Genomic DNA, 21,909 nt, shown 5'->3' on the forward strand with positions numbered 1-21,909 from the left:
ACAGGTCACTGTATGGACGATTAGGCTTTCAGGCATGGACCACAACAGCCAGCTTCTGTGCAATTTACATTGTAAACATGGTCAGTTTCTCTTGTGTTCTGCTCTGTATCACCACTGGGTCATTTTGTTCTCAAGAGCCCAGGCTGGCCTCAGATTCAGACTCCTGTCTCAGCTCCTGAGTGCCGGATCGATGGCAGTGCTCTTAATTACTGTGACTAATGATACTGTCGTGTCTCTCCGGCTTCTTTTCCTTACATCCCTTGTTATTCTTGGCCTTTCTTGGGATTTTTATTGAAATGGTATCAGTGACTCATGATCTGTTGATGGCATCTTTACAGTGTACACTGCTGTATCCTTTAATCTGGATCTGCTTTAACCTCCTTTCAATACTGTTTCTCATTTTTCTCCCCAAAGGTCTTGGGAATCTGTTAAATTTATTCTGTTTCTAGATTTTGCTCCTGTTAGCAACAGACATTTTTTCCTCCTCTATTCTCTAGTTGGCTATAACTGCTACATAAACACATCAGATTCCTAACTGTGGGCTGGGGCTGGCTCTGTGAAGAGTGCCTGTGAAGCAAGTGAGGCCCTGGGTTTGCTCCCAGCACCACACAGACTTAGCTGCTGTTCAGCAATCACACTCCACTTTGTTAAAGAAAGAGGCAGTTGTGGTATGCATGTGATTAAGGTTTGCTCTTTATCTGTGTTTTATCTTTCTATTTCCCGTATGAAGTGGCAGCTTCCCAGACTTGCATGGGAATGTGGGCTGTTTTTCTAGCTCTATTGTATGGGCTGTGGAAGCAAGCTCCACATTAGAGCTGAAGTCTTTCACTTATCATCTTCCCTTTTGTTGTTAATGGGTGTTTTGTTCTTTTTTGTTTCTACTCTAGCTCAAACTGGCTTCAATTTAGGGCAGTCCTCCTGCCTCAGCCTGAGTGATGGGAATATTGGTGTCAATCTTTGTTGACACCAGGCTTTTTTTTTAAAGTATCTTTTACTTACTTTCAGCTTCCCACATGTATACAGTGTTTCTTGAGCCTATCCACCTCAACTTGCCCATACACACTTTTCATTTTTTTTTTTTTAAACTTTTTATGGGCCAAGACGATGGTGGCAAAGGCCTTTAATCCAGGATTCAGAAGGCAGATCTCTAAATTCCAGGCCAGCCTGGCCTACAGAATGAGTTCCAGAACAGCCAGGGTTACACAGTAAAACCCTGTCTTAAACAAAACAAAAAAAACTTTTTGCCTACATGTATGTATGTGCATTTCATAGGTGCCTGCTACTTTAGATGTATAGATGGCTCTGAGACAAACCAAGCCTAGATCTTCTGCAAGAGCAGTAAACATTGAGCCTTCTCCCCAGCCTTAACTATTCTATTGATTTTACTATCAGAACAATATTGAATAGTGGTAATTGCAAAGTTTTTTGTTGTTTGTTGTTGTCTTTAATGCTTGGATGTATTCTACAGCTGAGTTGTATCCCCAGAACTATATTTTAAAAAATAGTTGAGACAAAACTTCACTGCATGGGCACAGGCTGAACTTGTGATCCTCTGTCCTAGCCTCCCAAGTAGCTGGAATTGTTACAGGCCCTAGGCACTAGATACAGCCCAGAGACAGGGTTTCTCTATGTAGCCTTGAACTAAGAAATACACCTGCATCTGCCTACCCAAGTGCTGGAATTACAAGCATGAGCCCCCCCCGCCACCCCCCAGCCCGCTACAGCCTGGATTTTTTTAAATTATGTTGTGTGTATTGGCGTTTTGCACCTTGAATGTTCAGTGGCAAGGGGACTTTGCAGGCTCTGAAACAGGAATTAGAGATGATTATGAGCTACCACCTGGGTTCTGAGAACCAAGCCCAGGTCTTCAGCCAAAGCTCTTTACTGCTGAGCCATCTCTTCTGCTCCTATAGATTTTATTTTGTGTTTATTGGGGGGGGGGTGTACATGTGAGTACACGTGCCTTTAGAAGCCAGAAGAGGACATTCGGTCCCCTGGGGCTAGCTACAAGCAGTTATGAGCTGCCCTGTGAGAGTACTAGATTTTTACTTTATAGATATAATTTTTAAACATTTTATGTATATGTGTGTGTGCAGGTGGCTTGGGAGTCCAGAGGTGTGGAAAGCTGGAGTTAGATAGTTGTGAATCAAACTTGGGTCCTCTGAGGTACACTCTCAACCACTGAGCCGCCTTTTCAGCCCATTTCAACACTTTTTATGATAGCACTGACAACCGTGTGTAAGCTGAAACAGGATGGGGCAATCCTTTATTCATTGTGTGTCCCAGTGTCCAGCAGTGTAATAGAAACACTTATGAAATGACTGAACACTGTCAACCATGTCCTTCCTAAATTTCATGTGGTGTCTCAGTTCTGTGACCTGTAGCAATGTCTATGAAAACTACACTACTTACCTTACAGGACTTTTGGAAAAACTGTCAGTCATGTGGTATCCAATAGGTGTTCCATAAATGCTGGCCATGAACTACTTAGAAATAAAGTCAGGGTTAGGGATGTAGCTAAATTGGAAGACTGCTTGCCCCATGTGTAAGCCCTGGGCTCCAAGTCACACAACCAGGCATGATCCTGCATACTCATATTCCAGCACTCAGGAGGAACCAAAAGATCAGAACTCATGGTTGTCCTTGGCTACGTAGTGAGTTGGAGACCAACCTGGGATATGAGACTGTCTTTAAAAAACCCATGGTCATGGGTGTGGTGGTACATGCCTGTAATCCCAGCACTCTAGAAAGCAGAGGCAGGGGGATCTCTGAGTTCAGGGCCAGCCTGGTCTACAAAGCAAGTCCAGGGCATCCACGGCAGGAACCCTGTCTCGAAAAACAAAAACAAAAAACCTGCAGTCAGCTTTGGAGGTTTTTCTTGCTGTTTCTTCTCTGGTGCATTTGTGGGTTTGTGGTCATGAACAAAAATAGATAAAAATGCTGGTGGAAAGCTACCTCTCCTTTCTGTTTGATCTTGTTCTCTTCACCATCCCAAGCAGAGCTGTTTGTGGCCCAAGGTCAGAGTCCTTCAAAGGACTTTTGTTTTGAGAAACAGTCTCTTGCTCTAACCTGGCCTCAAAGATATATAGACTTAGCTGGCCTTCGACTCAGGGATCTGTCTATCTCTGCTTCTAGGATTAAAGGTGTGTGCTACCACACCCAATCCAAGGGACTTTTGTTTATACTAGAAGTGTTTGTCTATACTAGAAGGGCAATAATGGCATATGCCTTTGAGGGCAGCCTGTATCACTGGACAGTCTTTACCCACCAGCCACGCAAGTAAGACATGGAGACTTTTTACTAATTATGAAAGCTTGGCCTTAGCTTAGGCTCATTGCTCCTATGACTGCCTCGTATACTTTAATTAACCTGTTAACACTAATCTACATTCTACCTCCTGGCTTACGACCTCTGCTTCTTACTCTGTGTCTGGCTGGCCTCATTCTTTCCCAGAGTTCCCACCTATCCTCTTCTTCTTCCCTATAGGCTATTCAGATCTTTATTAATCCAATCAGAGGAAGATGGAGAATGTTTACACAACATTGAAACAGGTGATGTTCCATAAAATGACAATACCAGATGGAGTTTTGGTGGTAGTGCATGCCTTTAGTCCCAGCAGCTTCGGAGGCAGCAGGAGGTGGATCTCTGAGTTCAAGGCCAGCCTGGTCTACAAAGAAGTCCAGGACAGCCAAGGCTACACAGAAAAAAACAAAAAAACAAACAAACAAACAACAACAAAAAAAAAACAGGCTACACAGAAAAAAAAACAAAAAACAATACCAAAGTTTGGGCCTCTGCCTACAGAAATCAGCATCTAATAATAAAAAGAAAACCTTTACACAGCACACAAGAGATTATCCCAACAAGCCTAGCCTACAAAAAATAAACAAAAAATGTTCTTTCCTCACTAGAGATATTAAGCTGATAAAAAGCATCTTTGGCATCACATGCAAAGAATCTCCTTGAGAATGAAAATTAACACATAGGAAAACAAAACCAAGAAATGTGGTTTTGACGTAATCGTGTAATACCTACAGTTTCTTTTTATTGCTTAGGTCAATCTCAAGTAGTTAACTCCCTGTGACCAAGACCAATATTCCTCCATAACAAAGAGTTTGCTTTTCCCTTTCCATTGCTCATCCAAGGCCGGTTTTCCTCTTCCTTCTAGCTTGAAACTATCAAAGACAAACATCCATTTTATTCAGGCAAGTTTGAGAAAAAAAAATCTGCAAGATACCTGTGACAAGAATGTTTCTCCCAATTCCAATTGAGAAACTCATCAATAGGGAGCTGTGTCAGCCTGCCTATATTCTGGTAGAGATAAAACTAAAAATCTTGGCAGTTGTGGTGGCATACGACTTTCGTCCCAACACTCAGAGGCAGAGGCAAGCGGATCTCTTCCGTCCCAGGCCAGCAAGGGCTACAAGTGATACACTGACAACGAGGAGGAGGAGCTGAAGAGAGGGCTTAGCAACTAAGAGACGGCCTCCAGAGGACCCTGGACTAGTCCCCAACACCCACATGGCCGTTCACAACCATGTGTAACTCCAGTTCTGAGGAATCTGACACCTTCTGGCCACCACGGGCACCAGGCATAAGTGGTACACAGACATACATGCGGGCAAAACATCCACACACATCAAATAATTTGTTTGACTCATTTTAACTAAATATCCTTATATCACTGGGTGATACTTGGTTTCTTTATTCTGATGATGACATAAGGCTCCAGTCACCAACACAGTCCATCGGTGGAAGGTTTACTGAGAAGCATACACATCTATACTAATTTGGGAGAAACTATGAAACTCAGTCAAGAGAAATCTAATCTTGCTTTAAGGGACTTGAGAGAAGCACCTTCAAGAACTAAGGTACAAAACCTGAGAGTGGTAGCACACGAGTGTAATCCCAATGCTCAGGGAGGCAGAGGCGGGTGGGCCTCTGTGAGTTTGAGGCTGGCCTCAGGAGTCCAGGACAGCCAAGGCTACACAGAGAAAGCCTGTCTCCAAAAAGCAAACAAAAACAAAAACAGAACAAAGGTACAAGCCAGGCATTTAGTGCACACCTTTGATTCCAACATTCAGGAGGCAGAGACAGGAAAATCTGTGAGTTTGAGGCCAGCCTGGTCCCACAGCGAGCCCTAGGACTATAGAGAGAGATCCTGTCTCAAAAGAACAAATGCATATAAAGGATGTATATGTCAGATTATGAGACGATCAGGCTATAATGGTAAATAAAGTAACATAAACCAGGCATAGTGGCTCACGCATGTCATCAGATGCTCAGAAAGCTGAGGTGGACCACAGGTTGGAGGCCAGCCTGAACCATAAAGTGAAACCCTGTCTCAAACAAAACAGAACATGCAATGTATAAATATGTTTTACTTTATATAAACAAAAAGGTATGTATTCATGGTGCTAGAAAGACTCTGCATCTGAGATCACTGGCTGCTTTTCTATGGAAGGAAATTTTCCATAAACAACTGAGATAAGAAAGTGGTAGAAGTGATGCTTTGCAGTATATACCTTTCCCTTTTTTTTTAAATAAATTAATTTATTTATTATGTATACAGTGTTCTGCCTGCATGTCCACCTGCAGGCCAGGAGGGGGCACCAGATCTCATTATAGATGGTTGTGAGCCACCATGTGGTTGCTGGGACTTCAACTCAGGACCTTTGGAAGAGCAGCTGTTGCCCTTAACCTCTGAGCCATCTCTCCAAACCCAGTGTATACCTTTTTACATAGTCCTTTAATCTGAACCTCTTGACTATTTTAACAAGTGGGGGGAAAAAAATCCCTTTTTATACCAGCCACTACTTCCCACCAAAGGCTACACTGATATGGCCCATAAGCCCTTCTCCAAGCCTGACAAACAGGAAGCGTTTCTGACTCATCAAAAAGGAGGTGAATAAAGGACACAGTCACACTGTAATGCCTTTATAAGAGGAAATTTTATTGTTAATTATTTACCTTAATAGTCTCAGAAAGAAGAACAGATACTAGCTCAGTCCAACATGATTTGCAGTTGGCAAAATCTAGTGAAGCAAGTGTTCTGATTGCTAAGGATTTAATTTGGGTGCTCTTAATACTTAGCCATCTAACACTTCGAACATAATCCAAAACAGTGCATCATCCTCTCCTTTTCACTTTAAAACCACACCTACCTCCCTTCATTGTAGAAATATCTTCATTAAATATCATTCCCAGAGTACTGGTTCCCTGGAGCATATAGCCATGAGGACAGTGCACAAAAGAAAACTGAAAATAAAACTCTGTATGATAATTTACTAATCTAAGGAGACAAAACCTTCCAATATATTAAGAAATAAATCCAGTTACAAATGCACTAGTGGGTCTATGTGAAGGCTCTGGTAGAGTAACTGAAAACAGCCGGTTATTTACAAGATACACAAGCAGGAACGGTGCACCTAGCCCAGCACTGGCCCTCAGAAGCCAAAAGTGTTCTCTCCGCTGTAGGCCACATACAAGAATCCATCTTCATCTTTTTCCTTCTCGTAAAGCTGTCCCATAGTTAGGCTTGAAAGAGAAAAAACAAAATCATTGAAAATCCAGTCCAGATATCAAGTGGAAAAATGAGGCCTAAGATTAAGGAACTTTGTGGTTGGCAGTTGGTAGGTAAAAATAATTCAGGTACCTGCTGTGACCTGCAATCTGTTCTACTGAAGGAAAACAGAGGTCTGGAAAAAATGAAGAAGGGCTGAGGGGTGGCTCAGTGGTACAACCCTAACCTATCAAGCACAGGGCCCAGGCTGAATCTCCAGCAGCACAAAGAGGGCAGAGAGTACAACAAATTAGAACCAGGTACAGTGGCAGGCACAGGCCTGCAATCCCCACAGCCTGAACAAGCCATCTCCTTGAAAAGGCATCTGATGAGTAAGTGACAAGAATGATGAGCAAAGTAAGCAAAACATGGAAGGACTACCCCACATTGTAAAAAACCCTTGTAAGAAAGAACATGTTGGGTTATCTTCTTCAGAATAGCTATTTGGGTAATTACAGTTTAGACTCAACATCAAAGAACATCAAAGGTTCAGGTGGAAACTTCCTACCAATACTCCCAGGCCACAATCTCTGAGCCCCCACAGTGTGAGCAGAGACCCTTACGCAGAATACACAAAGCTCTCAAGGTATCTATGATCCAAAGAAACCTTCCCTAGGTCAGGAATGTACTTCAGTGGTAGAGGGCTTGCCCAGGAGGGGTGAAGCCTAGGTGTGATCCCCTTATTTCAAAAGAATAAATAAAAGACCGTTCAAACTTCCAAAGAGCCTCCAAAAATAGTATTCCTTAAACTAAACATGTGGGTGGAAAAATCAGCTTTCCTTATGCTGTGAAACATTACAGTGGAAAACGAATGTAGTTCTGCCAGGAAACTGAGTTGTCTCAATGAGAGTAGTAACACCTACTGCCACCTCACACAAGCTCTGGCCACGTGACCATAACGACCAAGTATGACCACAGCAGTGGGTCAACACAACCAGCAGTAGGATGCTGGTCTAAGAACAGTCGTTTAAATGTGGACACAACTCAGCTGGTGCTTGCACGGCATTCCCACAACATGGTTTCAGAACCCCACCCCACCCCACCCTGCACTGCATAAAAAAAGCCTAGGGACAGTGGCTCATATAGTGGCCTAGGTAATCCCAGCACTGACAGGAGGATCAGAAGTTCAAGGTCACCTGTAGCTACCTATCAAATTCTAGGCTAGTCTGGCTACATAAGACCTTGTCTCAAAAATAAATAAATATATAGCAAACCAAGGACCAATGGGGGAAATAAAAGGGATCCTCAACTTTGTGAAGCCCTATATTCCTCCTTGGCTTGGCTGATGTTCCTTGACTAAGACCAATACATACACAGGCCACATTTATCAAAGTGGAGTTTTTGCTTTCTTGTTTCACGTTCCACCCCATTGGCGTGGATGGCTGTGTGGGTAATTATTAAGCAATAATGTGGGAGATGAATATGAATAAGAAAAAGCCTGTCATCTTCTCCAATCACAACAGCTCTCGACATGAGGCTTTTTGTTGTTTGTTTTGTTTTTCAAGACAGGGTTTTTTCTGTATAACCTTGGCTGTCCTGGACTCTTTATAGACCATGCTGGCCTCAAGAGGTCCACTTGCCTCTGCCTCCTGAGTGCTGGGATTAAAGGCATGTACCTGGCTGAGGCTCTCTTAATTTGGAATTTGTGAAACAACTCTCTGAATGGGTTGGAGAGATCAAGAGCATTTGCTGAACCTGCAAAGGACCTCGGTTCCCAGCACCTAAAGACAGCTCACAACCATCCATAACTCCAGTTCCAGGGGATCTGATAACCTCTTCTGACCTCCATGGACAGCAGACACAGACACGGTACACAGATATACATTCCCATAAAACTTTCATGCACATAAAGAAATCTAAACCACAAAAAGAAAACAACCTCTCTGAAAAGCACTGTTAAGCAAACTGGCCGCTGTTAAGGGAAGAAAACCCTATATGGCTACTTCTAAAACAGGTATCAGCAGCTCTACTCAGCAGCTCAAGTATGGCATCAGAACTGAGACGTGCTAAGTGGGAAAACACAGCTTCAGAGAAATGAAACATCACCTTTAGTTACATGCTGAATGACAATTCATGTAAATCATGATTGCCTTGAACTCAGAGATCCTCTTGCTTCTGCCTGAGTGTTGGATTAAAGGCATATACGCCACACCTGGCAATTTTACCTGTTTTTCTAACTTGCTGAGTATTAAAGAGATACTAGAATTTTTTAAACCCACATGAAGTTTGCATGCTGTTTCCACTGACAATCACAATGTAGAAGGAAGCTGGCTCGTGAAAACACTTACTGTGTTAATTTCCAACTGGGACTGCCTTCAGCTCTGCAGAGCTTTATAAGCATCTCCAGGAATTCAGTGAAATCAGATCTGTTGTGGGACCAAGGCTTTTTTTTTTAGATCTACCTGCCTCTCTGCCTCCCAAGTGCTGAGATTAAAGGTGTGCACCACTACCACCCAGCTAGAAAACATTCTTATCGACAACCTATCACCTCCAAGTCATAGGCCTCTCCCAATGACCTAACATCAGATCCTTGTAGTTTGGCAAGAATCTTCCTCATAACAGTGCTCCTCATAGATACCAACAAACGTTCCGTTGAAGAGTTTACTCCAGTGAAGCACAGGCAGGCAAAACTGACCCTGTGCAGGAGATAGCTTGTAGCAGAAGCAGGCATATGTTGGTTAGGACATGTTCTATAAACCTCAGGGAAGATGATCTTCCCTCTCAGAATCATCAAGGCCTGAGCACCTGCACTGAGCTGGCCCTGTCAGAAGTTAGGAGTCCTAAAGCACAGAGGCAGCGCTAACACACCTGACAGGCAAGCTGCCCGGACCTGGAGGGTTAGGTCAAGTAAGCCCCACCACAACTCCAAGGCTTCCTACCTGAGCGTATGCAGAAGACACCCACAGCCCGGAGTACAGTGCAGCCTGGTGCTGTGGCATCCAGCACTACATGAAGGCACCAAGAAAGAATGCTGCCGTGGGAAGGGCGCTGCCGCCTTCTAAACTCTTGACGCTGATCAATTAAGACCCGAAAAATGCCAATGGCAAAAGCAAGCCATGGAGCCAACCCTAAGGTGAGATGAATTTCTCAAGTGCTGAGTGAAATGAACCCCAGCTGTTCTCTGAAGGCTGCTCCCTATGCCTATACTGGTCATTTCTCCAGTGGAAAGATGAATCTCAGAAAGAACCTAGCCCAGGATTTGGTGTGACAATGAAAGGCAAACTTTAGCTTTCTGCTTCTCAATAACCCTGTGAATTGAGCTCATGTGGACACCCAATTCCAGTGCAATTGCCTTCAACTTAACCAAAGGCAGGGTATGGAGGCCCTGAGTCAGAAATAGGCTGGAGTGATGACCACCTGGCCAGCCATCTGCTGTGCAGCTCATGTGCTTCCCTGTCTTTCAGCAAGGCAGGACGGTGGGGCGAGGTAGAAATCACCACCACTGTGGAACCTCAAAGATACAGGTTATAAAGTGAAAGTTTAACAGGACCCAAACCAACAATACTCAGGCTGACTAGACCTTCATGTCAGATGTTTGATACAATCTCTGCCATTCCCAAGCCCCCCCCCCTTTTTTTTTCTCTTTTTTTGGTATTTTCAAGACAGGGTTTCTCTGTGTAGCCTTGGCTGACCTGGAACTCACAGCGATCCAGCTGCCTCTGCCTCCCAGAGTGCTGGGATTACAGGCATGCGCCACAGTACCCAACTTACACCTTTTAAAATAATTATTTCTGTGTGTACAGGTCAGAACAACCTGTATGACAGAGTTCTCTCCTTAAACCATGTTGATTCCAGAGACCAAACTCAGGCCATCAAGCTTGAGACAAGCACTTTTACCTGCTTAGCTCCGTCACCAGACCAACAGCCTTGTCTGAGAGAAGTATTTACCCAGAAATGATCACACTTGTTAAGTTTAAGCACATTTCTCAACACACGATGGACCCTAAGACATCTCACCATCCTTTTAAGACTGAGAAAGAACCAGCCAACCATCTTCCACAGCACTGGTCTCTCCAAACCAAACAAGAAGGAGATATTTATTCAATAACACACCCGTTTCTATTTTTTATTGTTGTTTTGTTTTGACACAGAGTCTTTCTATGTAGACCAGGCTGGCCTTGAACTTAGAAATCTGCCTGCCTGGGATTAATGGTGTACACCACAACACCCAGCTTTCTGTTTCTATTTTAAACAGGGAATTAAGAACCCTTTTGTCTGTGCTCTAAACAAAGAACAAAGACTATTACCAGGCTTGGGTTCCCCTCTACTGCCATAACTGGGAAACTTTTAAACCAATGTCTTTCTCAGTTCTGTCTGCACCAAGGCATAGTTCCTCTTCTGTGTTGAGCCAGATTCTTGATGTAAGCATTTAGGCAGAGAATTCAACATTCTAATGCTACATAAAACAGGTAGTGGCATGATGGTGCACGCCTGTGGGTGCAGGAGGCAAAGTTAGGCAGATCTCTAAGTTTGAGGCCTGCCTGGTCTACATGGTAAGTTCTACCAACAGCCAAGAGGTATATAAAGAAACCCTGCTCAAAAACAAAAAAAGGGCTGGAGCGATGGCTTGGTGACTGGGAGCACTGGCTGTTCTTCCAGGACACCTAGGTTCAGTTCCCAGCACCCACATGGCAACTCACTGCTGCCTGTAACTCCAGTTCCAGGGGATCTGACACCCTCACACATGCAAGCAGGCAGAATACCAATGTGCATAAAATTTAGAAAAAAATATATAGATCATCAAAAAAAAAAAAAAAAAAAAAAAGGCCAGGGCGGTGGTGGTGCAATCCAAAACCCAGAGGTGGGTGGATCTCAATGGGTTTGAGACCAGCCTGGTCTACAGAGTGAGTTCTAGGCCAAGCAAAGGCTACATAGAGAAACCCTGTCTCAAAACACAAACACGTAAAACAAAACAAAAGTAACAGGAAAGAGTCCCTTTTCTTCCTTTCTTTCTTTCTTTCTGAAACAGGAACTCAAAAACAAAGGAAATAAGACTCTCGGGTTTACCTCTGTGTACATGCTGCATCTCTATTAACACTAACATGCTTATCCCTGGGTTCAGCTTTACATATAACCAATGTATCTGTTCAACCTCAGTATGGAAGGGCCAGGGCTCCTGCAAACAAGGATTCATTCTTCCTCCCTACTCATTTCCGAGCCACTCGGGAAGCTGCAAGCACTGCATGAAGGTTAAAGGAGGCCCCGGGTTTCCCTAAGGAAACTGCTACACTGACTCTGAGGAGATGGTGAAGCTGACTCAGCATCAGCTTTAGACCCTGTGGTACTTTCCTTTTAGCTACCAAGGGTGTTTGCATTTGCATGGGTGTGATGATGTCTCATGACACCTTTGTTTATAGACAAATTTGAGTTTTGGTTTTTGTTTGAGATAGGGCCTCACTGTATTCCCCAAGATGGTCTCCTTCTACCTTAGCCTCCTAAGAGCAGTACCTACAAGTATGTATCACCCAAACTTGTTACCAAATTCCTGTTTGGTTTGTTTGTTTTAATTTGTTTTGGTTTCCCTGTGTAGCCTTTAGTTGTCCTGGAATTTACTATGTGGACCAGGCTGGCATGTAGATCCATCTGCCTCTACATCCCAAGTGCTGGGATTAAAAGTACAGTCATCACTGCCCGGCCCTAAATCCTTTTAATTTTGTTAGTTTCAGACAGGGTCTTTCTAAATAGCCCTGGCTGTCCTGGAACTCACGGTGTAGACCAGGCTCTCCTCAAACTCAGAGATCCACCTGCATATGCTAAAACCACCCAGCAACAAATACAAATATTAAGTTTTTAATAAAGCTCCCAAATGAATACAGATTAGCCTGTAGGGCAAGAAGTAATTAACTGGAACTCTAAGTACTAAGGGCTTGGTGTCCTCTGCCCTGAAGACTCAGAATTTGGTTTCTGGGGTTCTGATCACACAGTCCTGGATTACTTCCCTCAAATGTAATCAGCTTTAGGGTAGTCTCACCAGACTAGAAAAGCAAATGGGAGAAATAAAAATGGGTTTGTGTGTGTGCGTGTTTCTGGAAAGCAGATGGAGTGAAAATGGCTCTGAAGTAGTCTCTGCTGCCCTAAGAAGCACTTTTCACTTCCAACTTGATTTATACTTCAGAGATAACAGGGAGGAAACAAGTAATGAGACCTATAAGCCATTCCAATTACTAAATACTGTGGCTCCCTCAGAGCAATCTTCAGAAGCGCACTCCATTTCCTTCTACAAGTACCAGAAGCCCAAGGATTGTGGTTTAGTAGAATATCTGCTTAGCAAGACAAGGCACTGAGTTGGATCACCACCACTGACAACTGTGCCAGAGGATCAGCATTAAGGAAATAAACCCAGTGCCACTGGAACTATTTCCTACTTCCTCCCAGTAAGCCACCATCTCCAGAAAGGAGAAAATAGAATCACCAAAGTGCTATACTAGGCCTAGAAGCTATAAAGGAAGATTTGCTTCCTCTATTTCCTTAAGGAGAGCAGAGTACCCCACAGATCCCTTGGCTGCCTCCCCTGGGAAAATGCATACCCATCAACACACTACCCAAAAGCTCGTGAATGAAGACTAAGAGGCCCACAGAAGACAAGACCACTAAAGCTCTAAATGCTAACAGACCAGTAGCACCCCGTGGGCAGGCTCCAGCTTTTCTCCTATTTCCTCAGGCAAGTACTGGCCTTGAAGAAGCTTCTACTATTCTCCTGTACTACCTCTCAACCAGACACCAGAGATAAGCAAAAGAGATATGCAAAGAAATCGGGACAAGAAAAGCCAGAACATTTCACCTTCAATAGAAATAAAGTCTAAGATTTGACTTAGGTCTCTTCTTTTTTTTTTTTTTTAGACAGGGTTGCTGTATAGCCCAGGCTATCCTTTAAATCTAAACCCTTCTACCTCAAACTAAGAGCTAGGATTACAGGTATGTGTCACTATACCTGGCATCTTTTGCAGTTTTCAGTGAATGTTTCTACAAACTAGGCTAGTTCCCAAACCTAGTTTTAAAATAAGATGGGACAAGGAATTCAGACTAAAAAGATACAGCATGGTAGCACATGCCTTTAATTCTAGCACTTGGAACAAAGGCCTGTGTATCTCTGTGTGAAGCCAGCCTGGTCTACAGAGTTCCAGGACAGCAAGGGTTACACAGAAAAACCCTGTCTGGAAAAGAAAAAAGAAACAAAACAGAACAACAAAAACAAAAAACAAAGATCGTTTCTAGGCAGCATTAGCCTTACCAACAGTTAGAGCAAGTGGTATCAAGGGAGGTCCAGGTCTTTATAGTTTTAGACTGCTGACAGTAGTCACTTATCAGACTAATGGATTAGGTAAATACGGACTTTTAGAAGAGCAAAGGCTGACTAGTTTAGAAGTAACTGGGCAGATGATGAGTTAGAAATGAGCCTCATCAGGCCCTACACTTTCCTGGTAGAGAGAAATGGGACCAGTTTACATTGAGAACCTTATTGCAGGCCTCAGTTCTACTTATGGTTTAAGCCCAAGAAAGTTCTGAACTGTTTTAAAGAATTACTGACATTTATTTAGGGTATGGGTTTTGCGCAAGTGTGTATGGAGAGGCCAGAGGTCAACATGGGGTACCTTAGTCAATCCTGGGAGGAGGTTATAATGGTTGCCTGTTAAAGTCCAGTATTGGGGTCTAGGAAGGTAACTCAGTAAAGCGTTTGCTATGTGAGCATGAGGACTTGAGTTAAGCTCCAGGTTATATGAGAGAGCCTGTCTCCAAATGTATGCTGGAAGGCTTAATAAGGTAAAAGCACTAGTCAGCAGGCCTTACAACCTGAGTGCCAATGGTAGAAAGAAGGAAAGAATCGACTCTAAAAGTTGTCCTCTGACTTCTACACAGTGTCACCTAAATGCATACACTCACACACTATTTTTTAAAAAGTGAACAAAAAATAAGCATGAGTCTGAAAACGTAAATACATACACACAAGCACACATTCATACAAATTATATAAACTCTATTGTTCCATTCTCTTAAGTACATAAATTTTGTACCTAGTGTCTTTTCCTAAAGCTATTGATATACAAATTAAGAGTTTCATCACAGCTGGACATGGTAGCATAGGCCTTGAAAACCAGGGAGGAATAAACTCCTGGAATTCAAGGTCAGCCTGGTCTAGAAAGTGAGTTCCAGGATAGCTAGAGATACACAGCAAAACTCTATCTTGAAAAACCAAAGCGGGGGAGGGGAAGAATAGCAGTCAGAGCTCTAAAAACGGTTTTTCTAGCTCCCAAGGTTTGAGTTTATAAGCAGCAAATGTACTTTTAAGCCAAAGGTCCATCTAGTAAACACCTCTTACCTGGACTGTGGGACTGTCTTGTCCACAAACAGGAAGATGGCCTTCTCAGAAGGAAGCTGGATCCTTTTCCTGATGATCCACATGAACTGAGCCACAGTGATGTCAGATGGAACCAAGTACTTCCTTTTGTCAATGTCAACAATCTGAGAGCCTGAGACCTTTTCCACGATCACCTGGGAAAGTTAAGATAGGTCAGCAGCAGAACTGCACTTGCCCGGCGGGCACAGGGCCTGGGCTTGATTCCCAGCACTGTGACTACATGAGGAGGAAGGAGGAGGAAAGCTCCAGCGAACTTAAGCACAGGACTGGATTGCCTTACGTAAAGCTCTGACCTCACACAGTCTGAGGAGGTTAGTGTGGGCAAGGAAGTGTGTGGGAAACAGCACAGTATGAGTAAATATAACTATAGCTTAATATGACACACTCTGAAGGTCCAGAACTGCTAAGAATGTTATCAATCTCTAATTTCAGCATTTGTAAGAAAAAAATGGCCACAGAGCTTCCTTTTTTGGGGGGAAAGAGGGTATTGCTGCTGGACAGGGTTTCTCTGTGTAGTCCTGGCTGTCCTGGAACTTATTCTGTAAACCAGGCTAGCCTCAAACTCAGAGATTTCCCTGTCTCTGCCTCCTGAGTTCTGTTATTAAAGACATGTACCACCACTGCTAGCTTTCTAACATTTTATCTTGACAGATTATCTCACTAGGATTTCATCTGCGGTCTGTCGATCCAGGATCTCAGGAAAGACCCATGCTGCTAGAGAATTAAAATGCCAAGCAACACGGGAAAGCAGAATGGTTAAACTAATGACAATGCTCTACAAAAATACAATCCCAGCAACCCAAGAACCAAGGTTTCCACTTGGCCTGTTGCGTCTCTCTAAACAGGTTAACATTTGTCCTCCTAATTCTCTCCTCAAAGGAACTGTTTACAAGCAAAGAGGTACAATAATAAGACTTCATGTCCTTCAAAAATCAATAATGACATCAGAAACCCGTCTCTCCAACTAGGGCAAAAAGCAAAAATATAGCAACATACTTATTGATTAGAGACAAAATGGTAGCATTTCAGATTTATTGGTCAAGCAAGGATGACAGAATCAGGGTGAGCAGAAACTAGAAGTTAAGGGCTCAAAGTTAAAGATGAATGTCCTAAGACAATGTTACCTTATCCAAGACTTGGTGACAGTCTTCCTCTACCACGTTCCCCAAAGTGGCAGTGACCTGTTGCCCTGTCCTAGAACACGGTTCCTTACATAATTGGCGAGGGAGCCTAGAGGCTGCAAGCAGCTTGCTGCCCTAGATCGGAAGATTCAGCACCGATGCCCCTGAACAGCACCAGCCCCTTCCGCCCCAAGCTTGGGCCGGCCCCCAGCCCAGCCGGTCTGGTCTCCGGCTACACCTTGACACCTTCCTTAACTTCTCAACTGTTGCACGGCCTGGCGCGCCCGCCCGACACCGCTCCAAGACTGTTAGGGTGACAGCGGGGCGAGGGGGCGGGGAGTCCACACTCACCGGAACCCGGTCGGGGTACTTCGCTCTGATCTTCGCGGATTCCACGCATCTGTGTTCTGGGAGAGAAGTACACCAGGCTGACAGTCGCACCTACCCGCCAGCCGGGGCCCCAGTTCCCGGAACCCCATCTTCCTGTCCGCCCTTCGCCGCCCTCAACCTGCGTGCGTACGCCCCGAGTCCTAGCCCCCTTCCCCGGGTCCCCGGCCGCAGACCCCTTCTCGGACTCCCGGCGAGGTCCGCGGAAGGCGACCCGGGTCCGCGGGGAGCGCCCGGGCTCGCGCGGCCTCGGCGCCCCAGCGGCCCGGCGGGGCGGCGGGAGTGGGGGAGGGGCCGCGGCCCGGGGCCCGGCCACACCAACGGCGCTTACCCAGCGAGTGGTCCTCCTTAAACATCCACTTCATGGCGGCGGGAGGCGACGGAGCCGGCTCTCGGAGCCGCGGTCTTCGGCGAGACGACCACAACAACAACGGAGGCGGCGGCCGCAGCGACGACTACTCGGCAGGCGGGACTTCCGGCTGCCGGAGCCTAGCAACCGCCCGGGGCGGGGCTTCCGGCGGGCCTGGCAAACGCACCGAGGGCCTGCGCGTACGTGAGGGGGCGGGTCCTAAGAGGAGAACCCACCCTCCCCCAGGGGCTCTCCTGAGAACGGAAACTGACGTAGGTGCTGGGGAGTCTGAGGGTTTCAGGACTGTGCGTGACGGGCAGGTTGGGGCCGTCGCTTAGAGCGCTTATAAGTAAAGGCCTCCGGGAGGGGAAGTGTGGGGCTTCGGGGAGATAGGAACATTAAGGTTTGGCCGGGTGACAGGGCGGGAGCTCGGTATCGAGGGATGACGAATTCCAAGCACTGTGTGGCAGTGAGTGCTGGTAACAACCTAGAGGTCCAAAGTCGGAGTTGTCGCACCTAAAATCTGACTTAAACAAATTCTGATTTTCCTCCCCTCACGAATACCTATTTAAACGTTCGTAAACTTCTCTGAACAAGTATCACAGGTATGCATCTAGTCAACGGAATATCCCGGATCACAGAGATTCTTTCCCAGAAACTATCAGAGGCTAAACGTGACTGTCAAGCACCGAGCATTCCCGCCCACCCCGCCCCGCCCCACCCCCACCCTCACCCTACCCCCAGAGCTAGTCACAAGACCGCCTAGGACGGGGAGCCGACAGTGGGAGTGGCCGGCACGCACGGCCTGAAGTGCTGGTGTCACCTGCCTAGGCCTCTGCCATGAGGTTCACCCTCAGCCAAGCCGTCGCCGAGTCATCCTGGCAGTGCGCTCTGGGTCACCATCTGTTTATGCCCTGGTGAACACAGAACACGAATATGCAGTTAATTGGGCACCTGCCCACGTGCTTGTGATTCTGCCGCATCTGTAGAGCCTGTGTTTGAACGTCGTCATCCATCATTTCCTACAGCTGGGATTCCTGACAGATGCTGCGGCTGTAGCTTCATTCTGAAACTATTTTTGCTATTTTAAATTGGGGAAGGGGAGACATCTCAGCAGGTAAAGGTGCTTGCTGACAAACTGAGCTCAGTCCCCGGGACCCAAGTGTTAGGAAAAGAGAGCTTACAAATGAAGGTCAGCCTCTAGCCTCAGTGTGTGCACTGTGACAAGTCTGTGGACACATACACACCCAGGGACACACGAAATAATGTAAATCTAAACAAAATGTAACTTAAAAAAAAATCAAAGATGGTGTGTCTGAGCAACTAGGTGTTTCTCTTCTATGAAATGAAAACTCCTTTGACTATTATGTCTCATACAAGAATGCTGTTCTGGAAACTGGGAGAGATCTGTGAGCAAAGCAGAGAACACCCATGCTGTAGCAGAGTTCACATTCTCATGGAAAAAAGACAAGGAACTAAATGCCAGGTAATGACAGGTGGTATTTAGAAAAATAAAACAGTGGATGACTAGAGCATGATGCACTGGTGGGATGGAATGATCATTAGACAAATTGTCATACACTAGGGACACAGAGGACCCCCTGTGGCTAGAGCTAAACAAAGGGGGGTGCTAGGAGACACATCAGAAAGACCTGGAACAAATGGAATGGTGCTTTGAATTGCAAGCTGACAACTTTGGGCTTACCAGAGTGTGATGAGAAGTAAGTGTGTTTTGTTTTGTTTCAAGACATGGTTTCTCTGTGTAGCCTTGGCTGTCCTGGACTCACTTTGTAGACCAGGCTAGCCTTGAACTCACAGAGATTCGCCAGCCTCTGCCTCCCAGAGTGCTGACATTACAGGCATTCACCACCTCCACCCAGCATAAGTATGGATTTTAAGAAGATACATTCGGACTTTTTTTTTCTTTTCTTTTTTGTTTTGTTGAGACAGGGTTTCACTTTGTAGTTTTGGCTGTCCTGGACTTGCTTTGTAGACCAGGCTGGCCTCGAGCTCTCTCTATACAGTCCTGGCTGTCCTGAAACTTGCTCTATGGACCAAAGTGACCTTGAACTCAGAGATCTACTTGCCTCTGCCTCCAGAGTGCGGGAACTAAAGGCATTTGTCACCTCGCCAGGCTCATTCAGACTTTTTTGTTTTTTAAATAAGGCTAACCAGCAAGTGCAGTTCAGTGACGGATCACGTGCAGGCCCAAACTTAATCTCCAGCACAAGAAAGAAAAAGAGACAGAAAAAAATTCATTGGGCTGGGGACTGAGTTCCATTGGTTGAGAACGTCCTGCACAAAGCCTTGGGTTCATTCCCCAGAAACACATAAACAAATTTATACCCAGAATCTCCCTTTTTTTGTTGTTTGTTTGTGGTTTTGTTTTTATTGTGAGACCGGGTTATTCTGTGTAACAGCCCTAGCTGTCCTGGAACTCCCTTTGTAGACCAGACTGGCCTTGAACTCACAGAGATTCACTTGCCTCTGTGCTAGGATTAAAGTTGTGCACACAGTTCACCTATTCTGTCAGTACATAGGTAGAGGTAGGAGAGTCAGAAATTCATGATCATCTTCAGTTACACACTGGGTTGGAAACAAGCCTGGGGTAGAGACCCTGTCTCTAATATATCTGTCATGGGCTGGTTAGATGACTCAGCAGGTAAACATATTTGCTACCAAGATTGATGACCTGCGCTTGGTCCCTGGGACCCATGTGATGAAAAGAACTGAGCCAGGCAGTGGTGACATATGTCTTTAATCCCAGCATTCAGGAGGCAGGCAGCTCTCTGTGAGTTCAAGTTCAGCCTGGTCTACAGAGGGAGTTCCAGGACAGCCAGGGTGACACAGAGAAACCCCATCTTGAAAACCCAGGAAAAAAAAAGAGCTATGTATACTTCTGTGGGGGCGGGGGTAGGGATCCACTGTCCATCAGCTTACAGGCATGTTCCCTGACAGCTATGATGACAAGCAATATCTTTTTGTCTTACTTGCTCACTTGATTTTTTTTCAGGTCATCATTCTATGCGTCCATGTGTCAGTCATTGTGTTTAGCTTTCTAGAATATTCTAAGTGCACTCGTTGCCTTGTAGAGGGGGGTGGAGAGCTGAGAAGGTGAGTTGGGAGGAGCAGCAGATAATGAATAGATCCAACCTCACATCAGCAGACCTATAAAACAGACAGGCTGGGCTTAAGATCCTAGAGACAGAGGCAAGCATGGGCAGTGCAAGGCAGCAGGCACAAAGCAGGTGGAGCTGAAAGAATGAGAAAAAATGTATAGGTGTCCCTAAGGTTGAAGGAGAGAACTAAAAACTGACTAGGTAATAGAAATGCTCACCAGCCATGAAGCAGGAGTGCGAACCTGATCCAAGACTCCAAGGAAATACTCCTATGATGGGTAGAAAAGAATTAAGTGGTTCACTCAGGTTTTTGTCTGTTTTCTACTTGTTGGCTTTAAACTCTGGATCCTCCTGTCTCAGCCTTCCAAGTGCTGAGATTCCAGTCATGAGCTACCATTCCTATCTAAAATATACAGATAGGAGGAAATGACTTTATTTTCTTTTGAGGCAAACTGCAAGGACAATAGGACACAATGAAGATCAGGCTGGCCTGGAACTCACAGAAATCTACCTGCCTCTGCCTCTGCCTCTGTTTCAGCCTTACCAGTGCTGGGAATAAAGGTATACACCACCACACCCAGCTAAGGCTGAACCATTTTATACTTTTAAATCCTCCCCCCTCCAACACACACACAGGATTTCTCTGTGTAACAGCCCTGGCTGGCCTGAACTCTTCTATAGATAAGGTTAGCCTTGAACTCTCAGACATCCAACAGCCTCTGCTTCCTGAGTTGCTGGGATTAAAGGCTAGCTCCAAGCCCAGCTACACCGACATTCCTAGTAGTCACCGCCCTCTTTCTCACCGGAGACTTAGCTACAGTATGTGTTTGCTTCTGTTGAAACTTTGGAAGCAAACATTCTTTACTCACAAAACAACCACCCCAAGGAATCTACATTACATCCCATGATTCCAAAATGATCATTTTAGTGTTTTTTTTTTTTTTACTTTTTTATTTAAAAAAAAAGACTTATATTTTCCCTCATTTATTTGTTTGTTTGTTTGTTTTGGTTTTCTTTTTTTAATAACTTATTTTATGTGTGAAGGTGTCAGATGCCTTGGAGCTGGAATTACAGACAGCTGTGAGCTGCCACGTGGGTGCTGGGAATTGAACCTGGGTCCCTTGGGAAGAGCAGACAGTGCTCTTCACCACTGAGCCAGCTCTCCTGCCCCTTATTTTGGTTTTCTGAGAAAAGTTTTCTCTGTGTAGCCCTAGCTGTCCCAGAACTTGCTCTGTAGATCAGGCTGGCCTGGAACTCTGAGACCCTGAGTTCTGCCTCCTGAGTAGTAGGATTAAAGCCTGACCCCTTATTCTTAACTTTATGTGTGCGGGTGTTTTGCCTACATGTATGTCTATGGACCATGTGTATTTGATGCCCACAGAGGTTGTTGGATCCCCTGTGACTGGAGTTACAGATGGCTGTGAGCCACCATGTGGCTGCTGAGAATCAAATAGATCCAGTGGAAGAGCAGCCTCTCCAGCTCCTTCCTTACCTGTTTTGTCACATTTTTTTGTTTGTATATGTATGCAGATGAGTACCGTGTGTACACACATGTGGAGGTCAGAGGACAACCTTCTCAGAATTAAGATATATTATTGGTAGGGGCTGGAGAGATGATCCTGTTAGGCCCAGCAAGAGCCTAAATATAAGAAGGTATAAAGAGAACTCAGGAAACTAATCATCCATCGATGCAAAAACGCAAGAGACTCTTCTTGACCATTGCACAATGGGGTCACCCCTGCTGGTCACCTAGGAGTGGCCCCCAGAGACTTTGGGTTTTTAAAAGACACAAGGCAGGAATCTCCTGGGGTTGCCTTCTTGGCGATTTAGGGTTGGAGGAAGTGTTTAACTTTTAAATAATTGGTCAGTTCTGGTCACCCTCAGGTCCAGTCAGCCCGGTTGTAAATATCTGATCGTCAAGTCAGTTTGGAATTTCCTGCCATCCACAGTTAAATGTGGGAGGGTGATTAACTCATCCCATGTCTGTTCTGAGGAGTGGGGGTTACAGGCTTTGG

General features: G+C 45.1%; 1 protein-coding gene across 1 annotated transcript; it reads right to left on the bottom strand.

Moving 5' to 3' along the window:
* Positions 1-5,932: 5,932 nt before the first annotated feature.
* Gabarapl2 (GABA type A receptor associated protein like 2) lies at positions 5,933-16,916 on the bottom strand. Its single transcript, XM_021647576.2, has 4 exons — positions 16,758-16,916; positions 16,391-16,446; positions 14,880-15,052; positions 5,933-6,537 (listed from the first exon to the last, which is right to left on the bottom strand). Exons 1-4 carry the CDS (start codon positions 16,789-16,791, stop codon positions 6,447-6,449), a joined length of 354 nt encoding a protein of 117 aa, XP_021503251.1. The 5' UTR covers positions 16,792-16,916; the 3' UTR covers positions 5,933-6,446.
* Positions 16,917-21,909: the final 4,993 nt, after the last annotated feature.

The sequence above is a fragment of the Meriones unguiculatus genome, chromosome 10, assembly GCF_030254825.1.
Source record: "Meriones unguiculatus strain TT.TT164.6M chromosome 10, Bangor_MerUng_6.1, whole genome shotgun sequence".
In the NCBI taxonomy this organism is placed as follows: domain Eukaryota; kingdom Metazoa; phylum Chordata; class Mammalia; order Rodentia; family Muridae; genus Meriones; species Meriones unguiculatus.